This window comes from Bombina bombina, chromosome 2 (genome assembly GCF_027579735.1).
Source record: "Bombina bombina isolate aBomBom1 chromosome 2, aBomBom1.pri, whole genome shotgun sequence".
Classification (NCBI taxonomy): domain Eukaryota; kingdom Metazoa; phylum Chordata; class Amphibia; order Anura; family Bombinatoridae; genus Bombina; species Bombina bombina.
Window position 1 is genome coordinate 1,389,476,127 of NC_069500.1, and position 15,610 is coordinate 1,389,491,736.

At 39.4% G+C, this 15,610-nt stretch overlaps 1 protein-coding gene across 1 annotated transcript in view; it reads left to right on the plus strand.

Moving 5' to 3' along the window:
- Window positions 1–1,062: 1,062 nt before the first annotated feature.
- The window catches only part of ATRN (attractin), an 868,210-nt gene continuing 853,662 nt past the window's right edge, over window positions 1,063–15,610 (plus strand). Inside the window, exon 1 of the mRNA XM_053700335.1 lies at window positions 1,063–1,416. Coding sequence (XP_053556310.1) covers window positions 1,217–1,416 — 200 coding nt within the window. The 5' untranslated portion in view covers window positions 1,063–1,216. The remainder of the gene's footprint in view (window positions 1,417–15,610) is intronic.

The window sequence follows — 15,610 nt, forward strand, 5'->3', positions numbered from 1 at the left end:
GTAGTGTATATGTGGAGGACAGCTGGCAACCCTAGTAGTGTATATGTGGAGGACAGCTGGCAACCCTAGTAGTGTATATGTGGAGGACAGCTGGCAACCCTAGTAGTGTATATGTGGAGGACAGCTGGCAACCCTAGTAGTGTATATGTGGAGCCGCGGAGGACAGCTGGCAACCCTAGTAGTGTATATGTGGAGGACAGCTGGCAACCCTAATAATGTATATGTGGAGGACAGCTGGCAACCCTAGTAGTGTATATGTGGAGGACAGCTGGCAACCCTAATAATGTATATGTGGAGGACAGCTGGCAACCCTAGTAGTGTATATGTGGAGGACAGCTGGCAACCCTAGTAGTGTATATGTGGAGCCGCGGAGGACAGCTGGCAACCCTAGTACTGTATATGTGGATAGGGAGATGACATTTTAGATACATTTCAAAGGGTGGAGGTTGGGAAAGGTTGCAGTACGATACAAAATTAATAAATTTAAAGGCAAAAGTCCTGATCTTTTTTTATTTGATTGACAGAATTTGTTTGAGTGCAGCAGTCTATTGAGTACTACAAAATATTTTTTCTTAGTTCTTTCATTTTAATTTTTTTAATTATTGTTGTTTTTGTATTATCGCTTTTCTTATATGACTTATTAATTGATATTATTTTTATACGTGATTACTTGTATTAGGCTTACAGTGTTAACTCTTAATACGTTACAAATTATGTTACGCTATAAATGTATTTAATTTACTTATTCACTGTTTATGACTATAAATAAAGATAGTGAATTGTATTTGCTTTTATTTTTAACTTGCCCCTTACTGTGAGTATAATTTTAGTGACAGAAGTGCCACCTACAAATGTCTTTGCTGGGAACCAGCCAACCAGACACTCACTGCTGTGTGAGACAGTGAGCTCCGCCCACCGCAGTTCCCCCAAGGTCTGCAATTCCCGCCCATCTCCCAGCTACGTCACGCAGTCGCACACCTCAGTTTGCACCTGCACGGCGCACAAGCCCCGCCCTCTCGCTCCAAGCCCCGCCCCACCAATCCAGGCTCCACCCACAACCTCTGGCAGGCCGCAGCGTCTGTCTTGCCTCTCACTTCCCGCGGCCAGTGACGCCATCGGATAGGGACCGTGTGAGGCCTTTCTTGTTGTTTTCCGTTTCCATCACTCTTCGCTACTGGTATTCGTTATCAGGAATTGGGATTGTTGTTCAGTGGTGATGCCCGGCCGGAGCGGAGGCGGCCAGTGTGCCGCGGTGCTCCTTGTGTTTTCTTTGAGTGTCACTGGAATAGCGGCTGTGGCAGGCAAGGAGTGTGAGAAACCTTGTGTGAACGGGGCCTGTCAACCCTCCACAGGACTATGTGTGTGCGAGCCCGGTTGGACTGGGGAGCAATGCCAACACTGCGGGGGGCGCTTCATGTGAGTAAAAACCGGGGACACCGGCTGGTGGGATGGGGGGAGACTAGTAACGGTAATGAGTGGGGGGGGGGGGGGTATAGGATAGGCTGCATAGGAAACATCATGGGATAGGGAAATAAATAAGTGGTGGGGGCAAATGGGGAGAGCTGAAGGGGAGAACGTAGTGCAGTAGAGTATGGGGAAATCCTGACTGCAGTAGTGAGAAGGGAATGAGAGAGAAGTTGGGGAGAAACTTAGTGGAAAATATATGGGTAATACCGTAGGGGTATTGATATAGGATGGAGAGAGAGGATGGGGGGTCTTCATGAGACGATGGTGAGGACAGCCTAGGGCAGATGATGGGGAGTAAACTTGAGGTGGGAGTGAAACCTAATATAGGGGAAGGCTAGGGAAGATTTCATGGGGTAGAGAGACAGAATATGTAGAAACGTAGCTGGGGGTAGAGAGAATGAGATCAGCTGGGGACAGGAATGATGTCCATGCAAAATGTCTGGGGGAAAAAAACACAATAAAGGATAGGGGAAAACTTCCAGGTAGTGAGACTGGAAATGGAGAGAGAGCGCTGTGAGAGAGGTAGTGGAGAGAACAGAGAAAGAGGTAGAGAATGCTAAAAAGGTTTGATGGAGTGAGGATTAGGGAATAACCTTAGGTGAAGAGGTTATGGGGATATACTGACTAGGTGATGATGGGGGTAGAGAGAGCAGCTGGTAGACCGTTCATGGTGAGATCAGCTGGGGGAGAAAATGTCAGGGGAGAGGGCTGGAGAGTATCATGAGTGTGAAGAAGAAATCTAGCAGAGAATGGGAGGGCTGAGTACTGATGAGTGACACAGAATGGGGAGAGTTTTAGTGATAACATGGTTAGAGCATCTCCATATGTTAGAATACATATCAGACATCCCAACTCTCCCTGAAGTTCAGGGAGTCTCCCTGATTGTAATAGCGGCTCCCTGATGCCAGCAAATGGAATGCAATCTCCCTGAAACTCCCAAGTACCATGATCCAATGTGGCCCAAATCCGGAAAAGTGTTTCTTTAAGGAATCCCTTTAGTTGCTGAGAAGTTATAGAACCCTCAAAGCATGCATCCGTAACCAAAAAGCCCCCACTGATTTTAATAAAATAAAACACAAATACTACCTTATTTACTGCACGTAATTAAATTTCCTATTCTAAAATATTTAAGCGTCCAATCACTGTAAAACAGGTTTGTTGTATGTGGTTGTGCAATAAAGCTACTTTTTCTAATGTGACTTTAGTCGGAAGCTACTTTAATGATAAGTCTCTATCTTATTAGGGTTTCAAGGTGTCCAATATATAACTGAGAGGGGGAAGTTGGCGGCGCAGTAGCGGGTGAACCCACCTCTCTGAAATTAGTTTTTGCAGGTTGGGATGTCTGACATATGGAAGAGAATAGGAAATGGTAGAATGAGGGAAAATATGAATAATCTCTAGAGGAGAGGGAGCCTTGTACATCAGGTGAAGTCCATAATTTTGTATATAGACTAGAGCAAAATGGTATGCTGTAGTGCAGTGTTTCCCAAACCCATTCCTTAGGATTCTTTAACAGGCCAGATATTCATATTATCTTTACTAGAGCACAGGTTTGAAATAAGCTCACCTGTCAGCTGATTATCTTAGCTAAGAGCACAGGTGAAATAAGCTCACCCCGTAAGCTGATTATCTTAGCTAAGAGCACAGGTGAAATAAGCTCCCCCGTCATCTGATTATCTTAACTAGAGCACAGGTGAAATAAGCTCACCCGTCAGCTGATTATCTTAGCTAAGAGCACAGGTGAAATAAGCTCACCCGTCAGCTGATTATCTTAGCTAGCGCACAGGTGAAATAATCAGCTCACCCCGTCTGCTGATTATCTTAGCTAGGCGCACAGGTGAAATAATCAGCTCACCCCGTCTGCTGATTATCTTAGCTAGGCGCACAGGTGAAATAATCTGCTCACCCTGCCAGCTGATTATCTTGGGCGCACAGGTGAAATAATCAGCTCACCCCATCTGCTGATTATCTTAGCTAGGCGCACAGGTGAAATAATCTGCTCACCCCGTCAGCTGATTATCTTGGGCGCACAGGTGAAATAATCAGCTCACCCCGTCAGCTGATTATCTTAGCTAGGCGCACAGGTGAAATAATCGGCTCACCCGTCAGCTGATTATCTTAGCTGGGCGCACAGGTGAAATAATCGTCTCACCCCGTCAGCTGATTATCTTAGCTAGGCGCACAGGTGAAATAATCGGCTCACCCCGTCAGCTGATTATCTTAGCTAGGCGCAGAGGTGAAATAATCGGCTCACCCCGTCAGCTGATTATTTCACCTTTGCTCTAGTTAAGAGAGACTGAATATCCTGCCTGTTAAGGGGTCCCTAAGCACAGTGTTTAGAAAACAATGCTTTAGAGGATTGAGGGACATGATTGGGGAGAACTACTAGGACTGACAGTGAGATGGAGAATAATGTAGTAAAGAGAGAGCAAGAGGGCTGTCAGACAGTCTAAGGAAGTAAGGTGGACATCATTCTCTACCAGCCTTAGATGATTGCGGGGGGGGGGGGGGATGCTCTGTGGTTGGATGCAGGTGGATAACTTTTTCTAGAAACAAATGAGCCTATGCAAAACTACAGGCACTTCAGCTTCTAATGTGGGAATAACTGTTATTAAGCGGAGTACTTGAAAGGTACTTAAAGGGTTGTTATCCCATCAAATTTAGCTTTGCACATCTAACTATATAGTTGTTACTAGCTTTATTCTGTAGACCTTCTGCATAACTTGTGTAAAGACTAACCTGGCGCATACTTTTTGTGAACTGATTTTTAAATCCTAAAAGTAAGAAAATACATTTGACCTGGTCAGTTTAGATGTACTAGGGTTTTCTTGATATTGACAGATCGCTACCAACGTTTTAGTGATAGTGGTCTATAGTATAGAGAACTGTATAAGCTATCGCCTTTGTTAGTTCCTGTGTTAGTAAACCCCAATGCATTTTGCAGACCACCTACAAGCATGACGTTTCATCAGTAAAGCACTGCAAAGTTTGAAAGCAGAATGTCAGATGTTAAAACTATGATAGAAGCCTTCATGCATTTTAATAGATTTTGCATAGCAGAGGATAAAAGCATTTTCCTTAAACATAGTAACATCAGTACGCTGGATCCCAGGTTATCTGGATAACAAGTACATTGTGTCATCACTTGTTTACATACAGTCTGGTCAATTCCTGGGATTGTGGTAGCAACAAGTACTGTTGTTAAAGGGACAGTCTAGTCCTAAACAAACTTTCATTATTCAGATAGAGAATGCAATTTTAAACAATTTTCCAATTTACTTTTATCACCAATTTTGCTTTGTTATCTTGGTATTCTTAGTTAAAAGCTAAATCTAGGAGGTTCATATGCTAATTTCTAAGCCCTTGAAGGCCGCCTCTTAGCTCAGGGCATTTTGATAGTTTTTCACCACTAGAGGGTGTTAGTTCATATGTTTCATATAGATAACACTGTGCTCATGCACGTGGAGTTACCTAGGAATTGAAGTCTGTCAAAAGAACTGAAATAAGGGGCAGTTTGCAGAGGTTTAGATTCAAGATAATCACAGAGGTAAAACATGTATTATTATAACTGTGTTGGTTATGCAAAACTAGGGAATGGGTAATAAAGGGATTATCTATCTATTAAAACAATAAATATTGTGGTGTAGACTGTCCCTTTAAAGAAAACCTCAGATATTTATCAGGCTATCCTTTAATGGTTAGTGTTTGTGTGTTAGTGCTTTTCTTTATCCGTTCTGAAGAAGGGGAGAATACATCCCCGAAACGTTAAATTTATCCTTTTTGAAAAATCCTAAGACTTCACTGTTGGTTTGCTTGATATTATATTGGAGTGCAAGTACAGGTGGCTGACCCAGGAGGGTGGATTCTGATATTAAGCTTAATTTTTTTTTATTTCACTTTTCTCATCCTTTTCTCATGCAAACATATTCTTGACTTTAACTGCTGCTTTCATATGCATGTAAAATACAAACTGAATACTATGTCCCTTAAAAGGAAAGCTGGTTCTTGTCTGCCATCAACAGTCTGTTTATATTAATGGTGTATATGAGTTTAGCTGTTTATTACAGCTGCCTTCTTGCCATTTGTTTGCTTTCAGTTTAAAAAAAACAGGGCTAGTAGATTTTTTTGGGTGCAGTTAATAAGCTGCTTATTTTGATTTTAGGATATAGAGTTGCACAAATGGTTGCTCAAGATAAGTCAAATCAATAGATATTATTGGATGTGCTTTAACTAGGTTTTCTTTTTGTCTATGGAAGGTTTGAAAAAGTCTAAAATGTTACTTCTCACTCCAGACATTGTCATATATTGTTTTTAAAAAGTTTGACTGCCCATGCTCTATATGCAGTAGCTAAAACTTGTCAATCTCCATTCCACACAGGCCAGACTGGAGGAGGACACTTATGGCAACCCAGTAACTCGTCTCTTCACTTTAACCCATTGGTTGCAGTATTGTGTTCAGAGGCACATTAAACTTCAATAATACGGGAGTTATTCAAGGGACAGTACAAATAATCATGGTTCCTTTAAGAGCTTGCCATTTTAGGCAACTTTTCAATTTATTTCTATTCATTTTGCATATGTCCATTGGTATCCTTTGTTAAAGAGTAATCCTATGTGAGCTCAGGAGTGTGCACATCTTAGCCATCGGGCACCAGTGTTTGTAACAATCTTTATAGCAGTCTGGCCGAAGTGTTTGCAACAATGTCTATAACAATGTTACACTTGGTTTCAAACACTGCTCCCAGATGGCTAAGTTCACGTGCACACTCCTGAGCTCACATAGGGTTACTGGTTATCAGAATATGAAGAGCACTAAGTAACATTGATTGTTGTAAAGTGGAAGGTTTTTTGTTTGAAATCTTATGCTCTATAGAATCCATTTGTTTAATTCAGGATGCAGTTGTTTTTCCTCATATGCTTTCAGCTCTCTTCCAAGCCATTCATCTCTTTTAATCCTCTTACAGGTGCCTGTTGGTGAAGATCCACATCTGTATATTGGGCATTGCCATCTTGGAGCTTAGGAATTTATGCATCTCGTGATAAAGTGGTAGAGATCTGTGACGTTGTTGGCAGCTGTATCATATGCCTCTCGTTATCATGTACATTACAGAGCTTTACATTTATGCCGTCGCTGCGTTTCTTTTTGTTCCTAAATGTTGTCAGAATGTAAAGCTTTCACTTTGTTTTGTGAATGGTATAACTGTCATACAGTCAGCAATGTCACAGATCTTTCAATGCCAATATTTTCTGTCACATGGGTGTAAAATGTCTAAGACTGCAGTGTAGTTATGAAGCTTCACTTACTGGCACCTATAACAGAACAGCTTTGCAGGCACGGTAGGATAAACAATATCATGGTGAGTTGTTATAGTGTGCCCAGCATTTTAATGTCCCTTTGAATTAACCCTCTAGCCAGGTATGGAAATTCCCAGTACTCAGACTAGTTATAAATTGTAGTCTAGTAAGAAATACAGCTGGTGTCTGTCTTTAAAGGGACATAACCTGCAACAGGAATGTTCTTATGTGTTGGAACCTGTTTTATTGTATCTTTGTCTCTTTAAACTTGAGTCGACTTGTAACTTTTCCTCTCCTATTTGCTAGTTACTGTTTTTTTTCCAGTTCTATCAAGAAGCACTAAGGTTGCTTAAAATGTTAAAAAAATGTGCCTTTTTCCTCTGTGCCTCAGAATAAGTTTTTTTATTTTGGATTACGAGAGGTGGGATTCATTATGGAAACATGCCATATAGGAGTATTTACATAAACTGACAAAATATTAAGAGTCTGTTTGTCTTGACTTTGCTACTTGTAACAGCGGTGTAGAAATATAAAATATTTTTTTTATCAAGAAACTGAAAGCACTATCTAATTATTTGTCTTAACGTAGCCTGACACACAATTAACAAATCATGGATACTCAGTGACCAAATTATAAAATCTACAATTTTTAGATTTACTCCTATCTGAAACCCAAATTTTTTTTTTGTCATGATTATATCCCTTTTAAAAGGACATGAAACCCAACATTTTCTTTCATGATTCAGATAGAGCAAACCATTTTAAAAACATTCCTCTTTATGTTTATCTTCTAACTTTTTTCTTTTGCTATCCTTTGTTGAAAACCATACCTAGATAGGCATCAGCAATACACTATTGGAAGCTAGATGCCGATTGGTGGCTGCACATATATGCCTCGTCATTAGCTCCCAATAGCGTATTGCTGCTCCTTCAGCAAAGGATACTGAGAGAATGCAGCAAATTTTGATAATAGAAATAAATTGGGAAGTTGTTTAAACTGTAACTTTTTAGGTGTCGCTAGCATAATGTCACACAATATTTTAGATATTCTCAGTGTGTTCAGTTTGTTTATGATATAATTGAGTACCTCTCGCTGTATGTGATACTTTCCAGTTTTGCCACTCATTGGCCTCCATTGTTCCAGTGAACTGGGGGATGTAAAAAATATGAATAATATGAAATAATATATTTTAATAATGACTTTTACGAGAAGCAATTTTTGCTCATGGAAGAATATTGCAAAAAAATTTAAATTTAACATTTAAATGGACCCATGCACATTTCAATTTATATCCATTTAAATTGAAATTGGCTTGAAACATTTGTGCTCAACTGACACCTAGGTATCTATTGCTCATTGGATGATAGGCTAGCTCCCATAGATTTACAGGAAGGGACATCCTCCAGTACTGGCTAAGCATACCATTTTTTTTTATTTTTTTTATCAAACATTAGTTTTTTTTATAACAAAAATCTGTAATAAAAGGCTTGACTTATCCGGGTGCCCCTGGCAACCAGTTTTAGATTTTCCAAGTGCCCCAACATGTCTCCACCATCTACTTCTTGCTGTTATCAGCTGCACCTTAAATTTAGCCCTGTGCGAGTTGGTCCTTTTCCATGCTACATGGCTGGAATCTACAAGCCTAAGAGCTGCCTAATGCTGTGCTGAGGCAGATCTACAATGGGTTATAGCTGGATAATGTGAGTGCATGTTTGAAAATGTATGAGATTATGATCTACTGAACAGATCTCCTACATTTTTAAACATGCATTTATTAAAATCTAGAAAGTATAGTGCACATTAGAAGTCTTAGCAGTACTACACACATATATAGATTTTAGGCATATTTTTCAAGCACTGCTGTAATACATAATAAAGTGCACTTTTAGATGTAAGAACACTGCATCTCATCCCATCACAGAAATACCACTAATACAGTGCTGGTGCTGTTTTGTTCTCAACTGAATTCCTACATTATAGTCTGCATTGCTACACATTGATTGATAGTTGGCACAGGTGATCACCTACAATAGTTTGTTTTGGCTCCTTTGTACTGCTGACTTATTTGGCTACGTCTGAGAGGGTGTGCCCCTCTGTTTTGTTTTTGTCTGTACGTCAGCATTGGTTAACAACATCTCAGGTTTCAGTTAATTTGTAAAGATCCTATGGGGTAAAGTGGTTGGATGTTACAGGTAATGAAGATTAAACCAGATATTTGCAAGTCCTTTCACCTTTTCCCCATAACTTTCTAGTGTCCATAATATTTTATTAAAAAGTTTTCTGAGTTACAATATGTAAGTGTAACCAAATCGATAACTATTGCTGTTTTAAATGGAATATTACACCAATAAAGATCTATCACTTTGTATTACAATGCTTGTTTTGCTATCTGAACTAATCAATAATGGAATGTGGCTCCTGTTGGCAACAATAACTCTGCTGCATATTTAAAGGGACATAAAAGTAAACAAAATGTATTCGAGCATTTTGTTGCATGCAATCATTGTGTTTAATATCTCTGTAAGGAGAAGCAGTGCACTACTGGGACCTAGCTGAGCACATCTGGTGAAACAATGGCAGAAGAAATTTGTGCATAGTCACCAATCGCATGCATTATTGCTTCTCCTGAGCCTACCTAGATTTCCTTCTCACCAAAGTATACCAAGAAAGCACAGTACATTTGCTAATAAAAGTACATTGAAAATAATCTTAAAATTGTTCTGTATGAATTATGCAAGTTTTTTACTTGTGACTTTCTCGTCCCTATAAATTGCCTCACAGTAGACAGTGGAGACCCCCCCCCCACCAGCTGATTTATGTATCTGTAGTAAACCTGCTAATGATTCATTATAAAAGTAACGTTTAATTAAAAACAAAAACAATGTGATGCAAATAGACCTACAAAGTATATATAGATCTACTTATTGTATTATACATGTAGTCACAGTGGCTTCAGGATAAGTAGGGTGAACTATAAGCTGGTTGTTACGCAGGATGGCTCTTTGCTGTTGATATTGAGTTCCTGTGAGTAGTCTCTCAGCTTTGGGTGTAATTGTATGACCAGCCACACACTGAGTGACTTAAGTCAGTGATAAGTTGTGATCAAGAAAACTGTCAGGCAAAATGACCCAACCTGCAGACCACCTCCCCAGCATAAAGATGGTGCAATAGACTGAAATTATTGCAAGAATAAAAACGTTCCATAGGAAGCCTTGAAGTAAAATATATATTTATTATCCAATTAAAATGATACAGGAGACATGTAGGTTTCCTCCATGGCAGAAAAAAGTCTGACCGGTTTCGGTCTAACAGACTGTAATCATAGACTAATACCTGTCATGCGAAACAGCTATTTAAGCAAAGTGCATCACTTGCTGATTGGTTAAAAACAAGTTCGCCAGGATTTAACCCTATACATTCATATGTGATACAAACACAATAGAAAGAAATGCACACACAAATACATTTCAAAGTAGTAACATGTCTATATGATGATGACTATGAGATAGATGAACAAGACCTAAGGACTAGGACAAATCAAAATTGGTGATCATTCAACTATTGAGATAAGGGCAAATGCCCAAAAAGAAAGCTATAAGCTTATCTGCAATTGTGACCTCATTATTTTAGGCTAAGATGTCCTGAATAGCCAGTAAATATAAACTAGTTACCTATACCTTAAAGAGACGGTCAAGTCCCAAAAAAAATTTCATGATTCAAATAGGGCATGTCATTTTAAACAACTTTCCAATTTACTTTTATCACCAATTTTGCTTTGTTCTCTTGGTATTCTTAGTTGAAATCTAAACCTAGAAGGTTCATATGCTAATTTCTTAGACCTTGAAGGCCGCCTCTAATCTAAATGCATTTTGATAGTTTTTCACCACTAGAGGGCATTAGTTCATGTGTTTCATATAGATAACATTGAGCTCATGCACATGAATTTACCATGGATACAGCTCTGATTGGCTAAAATGTAAATCTGTCAAAAGAACTGAAATAAGGGGGCAGTCTGCTGAAGGCTTAGAAACAAGGTAATTACAGAGGTAAAACGTGTATTATTATAACTGTGTTGGTTATGCAAAACTGGGGAATGGGTAATTAAGGGATTATCTATCTTTTTAAAACAAAAATTCTGGTGTTTACTGTCCCTTTAAGCAATCTAAATTAAATGTATCTATTTGGGGATAGATTACATATTAAAAGTACAAAAATACACAAGATTACAAAAATGGAAAAATACATAGAATCAAACGTGCAGTGTAATGGCAGTCATCACAGTAATAACAATGTTGCCCCTCTATTAGATAAAACACACAGCATACAGATATATATACATGGCATATCCAGATATATATATATATATATATATATATATATATATATTGTGTTGATATCTGTAAATAGACATAAACTGAAGGCTTGATTGTCAGCCATAATTTTGAGCAGTGTTGCAACCCAGAGTACAAAAATTTCTTCTTAAATCATACTCGTAACATACATTAAGAAAATATTCTGATAAATAAATCTGTACACTGAGTATTTGCTAACGGAGAAAAAGTAAGATAAGATCATATATCAATAGTATCAAATGAAATCATACGCTGTATGTTAATCTATAAATGTGGCTGGATCATAATTGTCAAGTGAAAATAAAGAGACGACCCTAGCTCTGCAAAAAATGAATATCAACCTGCGGCAACAAACTCTGTAATTTGAAAATCCAATAGGTCTCCTGTCTACAGAGTATAGGAAATTTATCGCCCCCTCTTGGTGGTTTTCTAATTTGCTCAATAGCTTGCCACCTGAAAGTGTTTACATTTTTATGGTGTTTGTCAACAAAGTGCTTGGAAAGGGCAGAGCATGCTCGTTCACCAGAGATGTACGACAGGTGCACTCTAATGGGTGTACCAACCTCTCTTGTGGTCCTGCCTATATAATGTTTTTGGCATGATGTGCACTCAACTAAATAAATGACTGATTTGAATAAGAGGTAATACATTTTAAATTTTTGTTGGTCTGGAGACTTATCTTCCACTTTTGGGCCGTAATTTCCCTTCAATAATGTCTCTCTATTCACACCCTGAGTCTCAAAAAATGCTTTGTCAATAACCCGTTTAGGGTATCCTCATTTGATCATCCTGTCTTTTAAATTCTTAACCCTCTACATGGAATACACCATCCAGTGCACAATTAAAGGGACACTCAGGTTATATTACATTTTCATGATTCAGATACAGCATGCAATGTTAAACAACTTTCCAATTTACTTCCATTAAAAAAAAAAGTGTAGTCTTTTTTTTTATATTTACACTTTTTGAGTCACCAGCTCCTACTGAGCATGTGCAGGAATTCAGACTATACGTATATGCATTTGTGATTGGCTGATTGTTATCACACGGTACAGGGGGAGTGGAAATATACATAACTTTGAAATGTGTTAAAAAATAATCTACTACTCATTTGAAATTCTGAGTAAATGTTATTGTGTATTCTTGTTATCTTGCATTTGTTGATTATGCAAATCTACTGTGTTTACTGGTCCTTTAAGTTTGGCTCGCAAAAACTGGCCCTTTGCTATGCCTTTAAAAACGTGTTTTGGATGACAACTGTGGGCATGTAACAAGCTGTTATCCGAGATGGGTTTCCTGTAGACCTCTAGACCGCATCAAGGAGCTCATGTCCGTTCTGATGCCGGGTGAGGTGAAGGTTGTGATGCACTCGGACCACGCTGAAATGTACACTGTACGGGACCTGACCCTCCTTTCTCCTCACTCTGATTCCTGCAAAGGGGAGTGTAAAAGGAGCGCCAGTGTGTAAAGGAGGAGAAAGGAAAAAGTGAAAATATGAAATGGCAAAAGTAGCTGATTTAATAAACAACAAATTAAAAATATATTAAAAAGTATGATCTAAAACATACTATGTAAATGAAAGTGCAGTATTAGTTGATAACCAGTGATCACTTGGTATTAGAAAAAACACCTTGGTAGGGTGAATGCACAAACGAGGTGGTGCTGCAATAGCACAGAAAAAACAACATATAAAAATTTAAAAAATGGGGAGATGTGGTCTAGAGTGAAAGTCCAGGAATAAAAAAATGGTGATGTATCTAGATAAAGTAATATCTGTGTCTATATGTATGTGGGAAAAGAAAGTTCCAAAGTGGGAGGATGTTGGAAGGGACGTCCAAAAGAGATGAGTGTAGTGTTCTTATAGAACCTGAGGTATGCCGTATCCCCCTGCTGGACCCTGATGTTGTCCGTGCTCTGGTTAAAATCCACGCTGCAGACAGGCAGAAGTTGAATAGAGAACAGCAAGTTATTAGCACCTTATCTCCATAGTATTCAGAGGCCATGCAGAGAGCAGGAGAAATGGTCTTCTGTGACTGGAAGGGTATTTTGGGTGCAATCCAAACAGTGCCAGCAAGATATCACCAAGTACGCAAGTTGGAGAGAATGAGTGGGAGGGGATATGAGAGAGACGCACAACCAGATAAAAAATAAAATAAACAAAGATAAAGCAATCCCTGGCTGGGTAACTGGTATGTTTCCTTTAGTAATACTAGTAGCAGAGCTAGCGGAGGGGTTTAGCAAGAGGTTAACTTCCTGGAAATTTGTTTTACACTGTCCAAGGTGCTGTCACGATAAAATCTTATAAAGCTGAGAATGTATATGGGAAAAACATGAGGAAGCTAACATTTGTAGTGTACTGTTTTCTTGACCGCTTTTCTTTAATTTTTCCGTTAAACCGCTGACATAAAGGGATTATAAAGTCTAAATGATTCCGATATAGAATGTAGTTTTAAGAGGCTTTCCAATTTACTTCCATTATCAAATTGCTCATATTCCTTTTTTTTTTTTAATTGAGGTTAACCAAAATAAGTACAGACATTTATAACCAGTAAAAGGCAACAGTACAAGTTACAGGGTCTGCACACTGTCAGAAGAGTTACACACACACACACACACACACACACACACACACACACACACACACGTACAGACATTATAACCAGTAAAAGGCAACAGTACAAGTTACAGGGTCTGCACACTGTCAGAAGAGTTACACACACACACACACACACACACACACACGTACAGACATTATAACCAGTAAAAGGCAACAGTACAAGTTACAGGGTCTGCACACTGTCAGAAGAGTTACACACACACACACACACACACACACACACACACACACACACACACACACACACGTACAGACATTATAACCAGTAAAAGGCAACAGTACAAGTTACAGGGTCTGCACACTGTCAGAAGAGTTACACACACACACACACACACACACACACGTACAGACATTATAACCAGTAAAAGGCAACAGTACAAGTTACAGGGTCTGCACACTGTCAGAAGAGTTACACACACACACACACACACACACACACACAGACATTATAACCAGTAAAAGGCAACAGTACAAGTTACAGGGTCTGCACACTGTCAGAAGAGTTACACACACACACACACACACACACACACACACACACACACACACACACACACACAGACATTATAACCAGTAAAAGGCAACAGTACAAGTTACAGGGTCTGCACACTGTCAGAAGAGTTACACACACACACACACACACACACACACACACACACACACACACACACACACACACACACACACACACACACAGATAAGTACAGACATTATAACCAGTAAAAGGCAACAGTACAAGTTACAGGGTCTGCACACTGTCAGAAGAGTTACACACACACACACACACACACACACACACACAGATAAGTACAGACATTATAACCAGTAAAAGGCAACAGTACAAGTTACAGGGTCTGCACACTGTCAGATGAGTTACACACACACACACACACACACAGATAAGTACAGACATTATAACCAGTAAAAGGCAACAGTACAAGTTACAGGGTCTGCACACTGTCAGATGAGTTACACACACACAGATAAGTACAGACATTATAACCAGTAAAAGGCAACAGTACAAGTTACAGGGTCTGCACACTGTCAGATGAGTTACACACACACACACAAGTACAGACATTATAACCAGTAAAAGGCAACAGTACAAGTTACAGGGTCTGCACACTGTCAGATGAGTCACACACACACACACACACACACACACACACACACACACACACACACACACACACACACACACACACACTCAGATAAGTACAGACATTATAACCAGTAAAAGGCAACAGTACAAGTTACAGGGTCTGCACACTGTCAGAAGAGTTACACACACACACACACACACACACACACACAGATAAGTACAGACATTATAACCAGTAAAAGGCAACAGTACAAGTTACAGGGTCTGCACACTGTCAGAAGAGTTACACACACACACACACACACACACACACACACACACACACACACACACACACACACACACACAGATAAGTACAGACATTATAACCAGTAAAAGGCAACAGTACAAGTTACAGGGTCTGCACACTGTCAGATGAGTTACACACACACACACACACACACACACACACACACACACAGATAAGTACAGACATTATAACCAGTAAAAGGCAACAGTACAAGTTACAGGGTCTGCACACTGTCAGATGAGTTACACACACACACACACACACACACACAAGTACAGACATTATAACCAGTAAAAGGCAACAGTACAAGTTACAGGGTCTGCACACTGTCAGAAGAGTTACACACACACACACACACAGATAAGTACAGACATTATAACCAGTAAAAGGCAACAGTACAAGTTACAGGGTCTGCACACTGTCAGAAGAGTTACACACACACACACACACACACACACACACACACACACACAGATAAGTACAGACA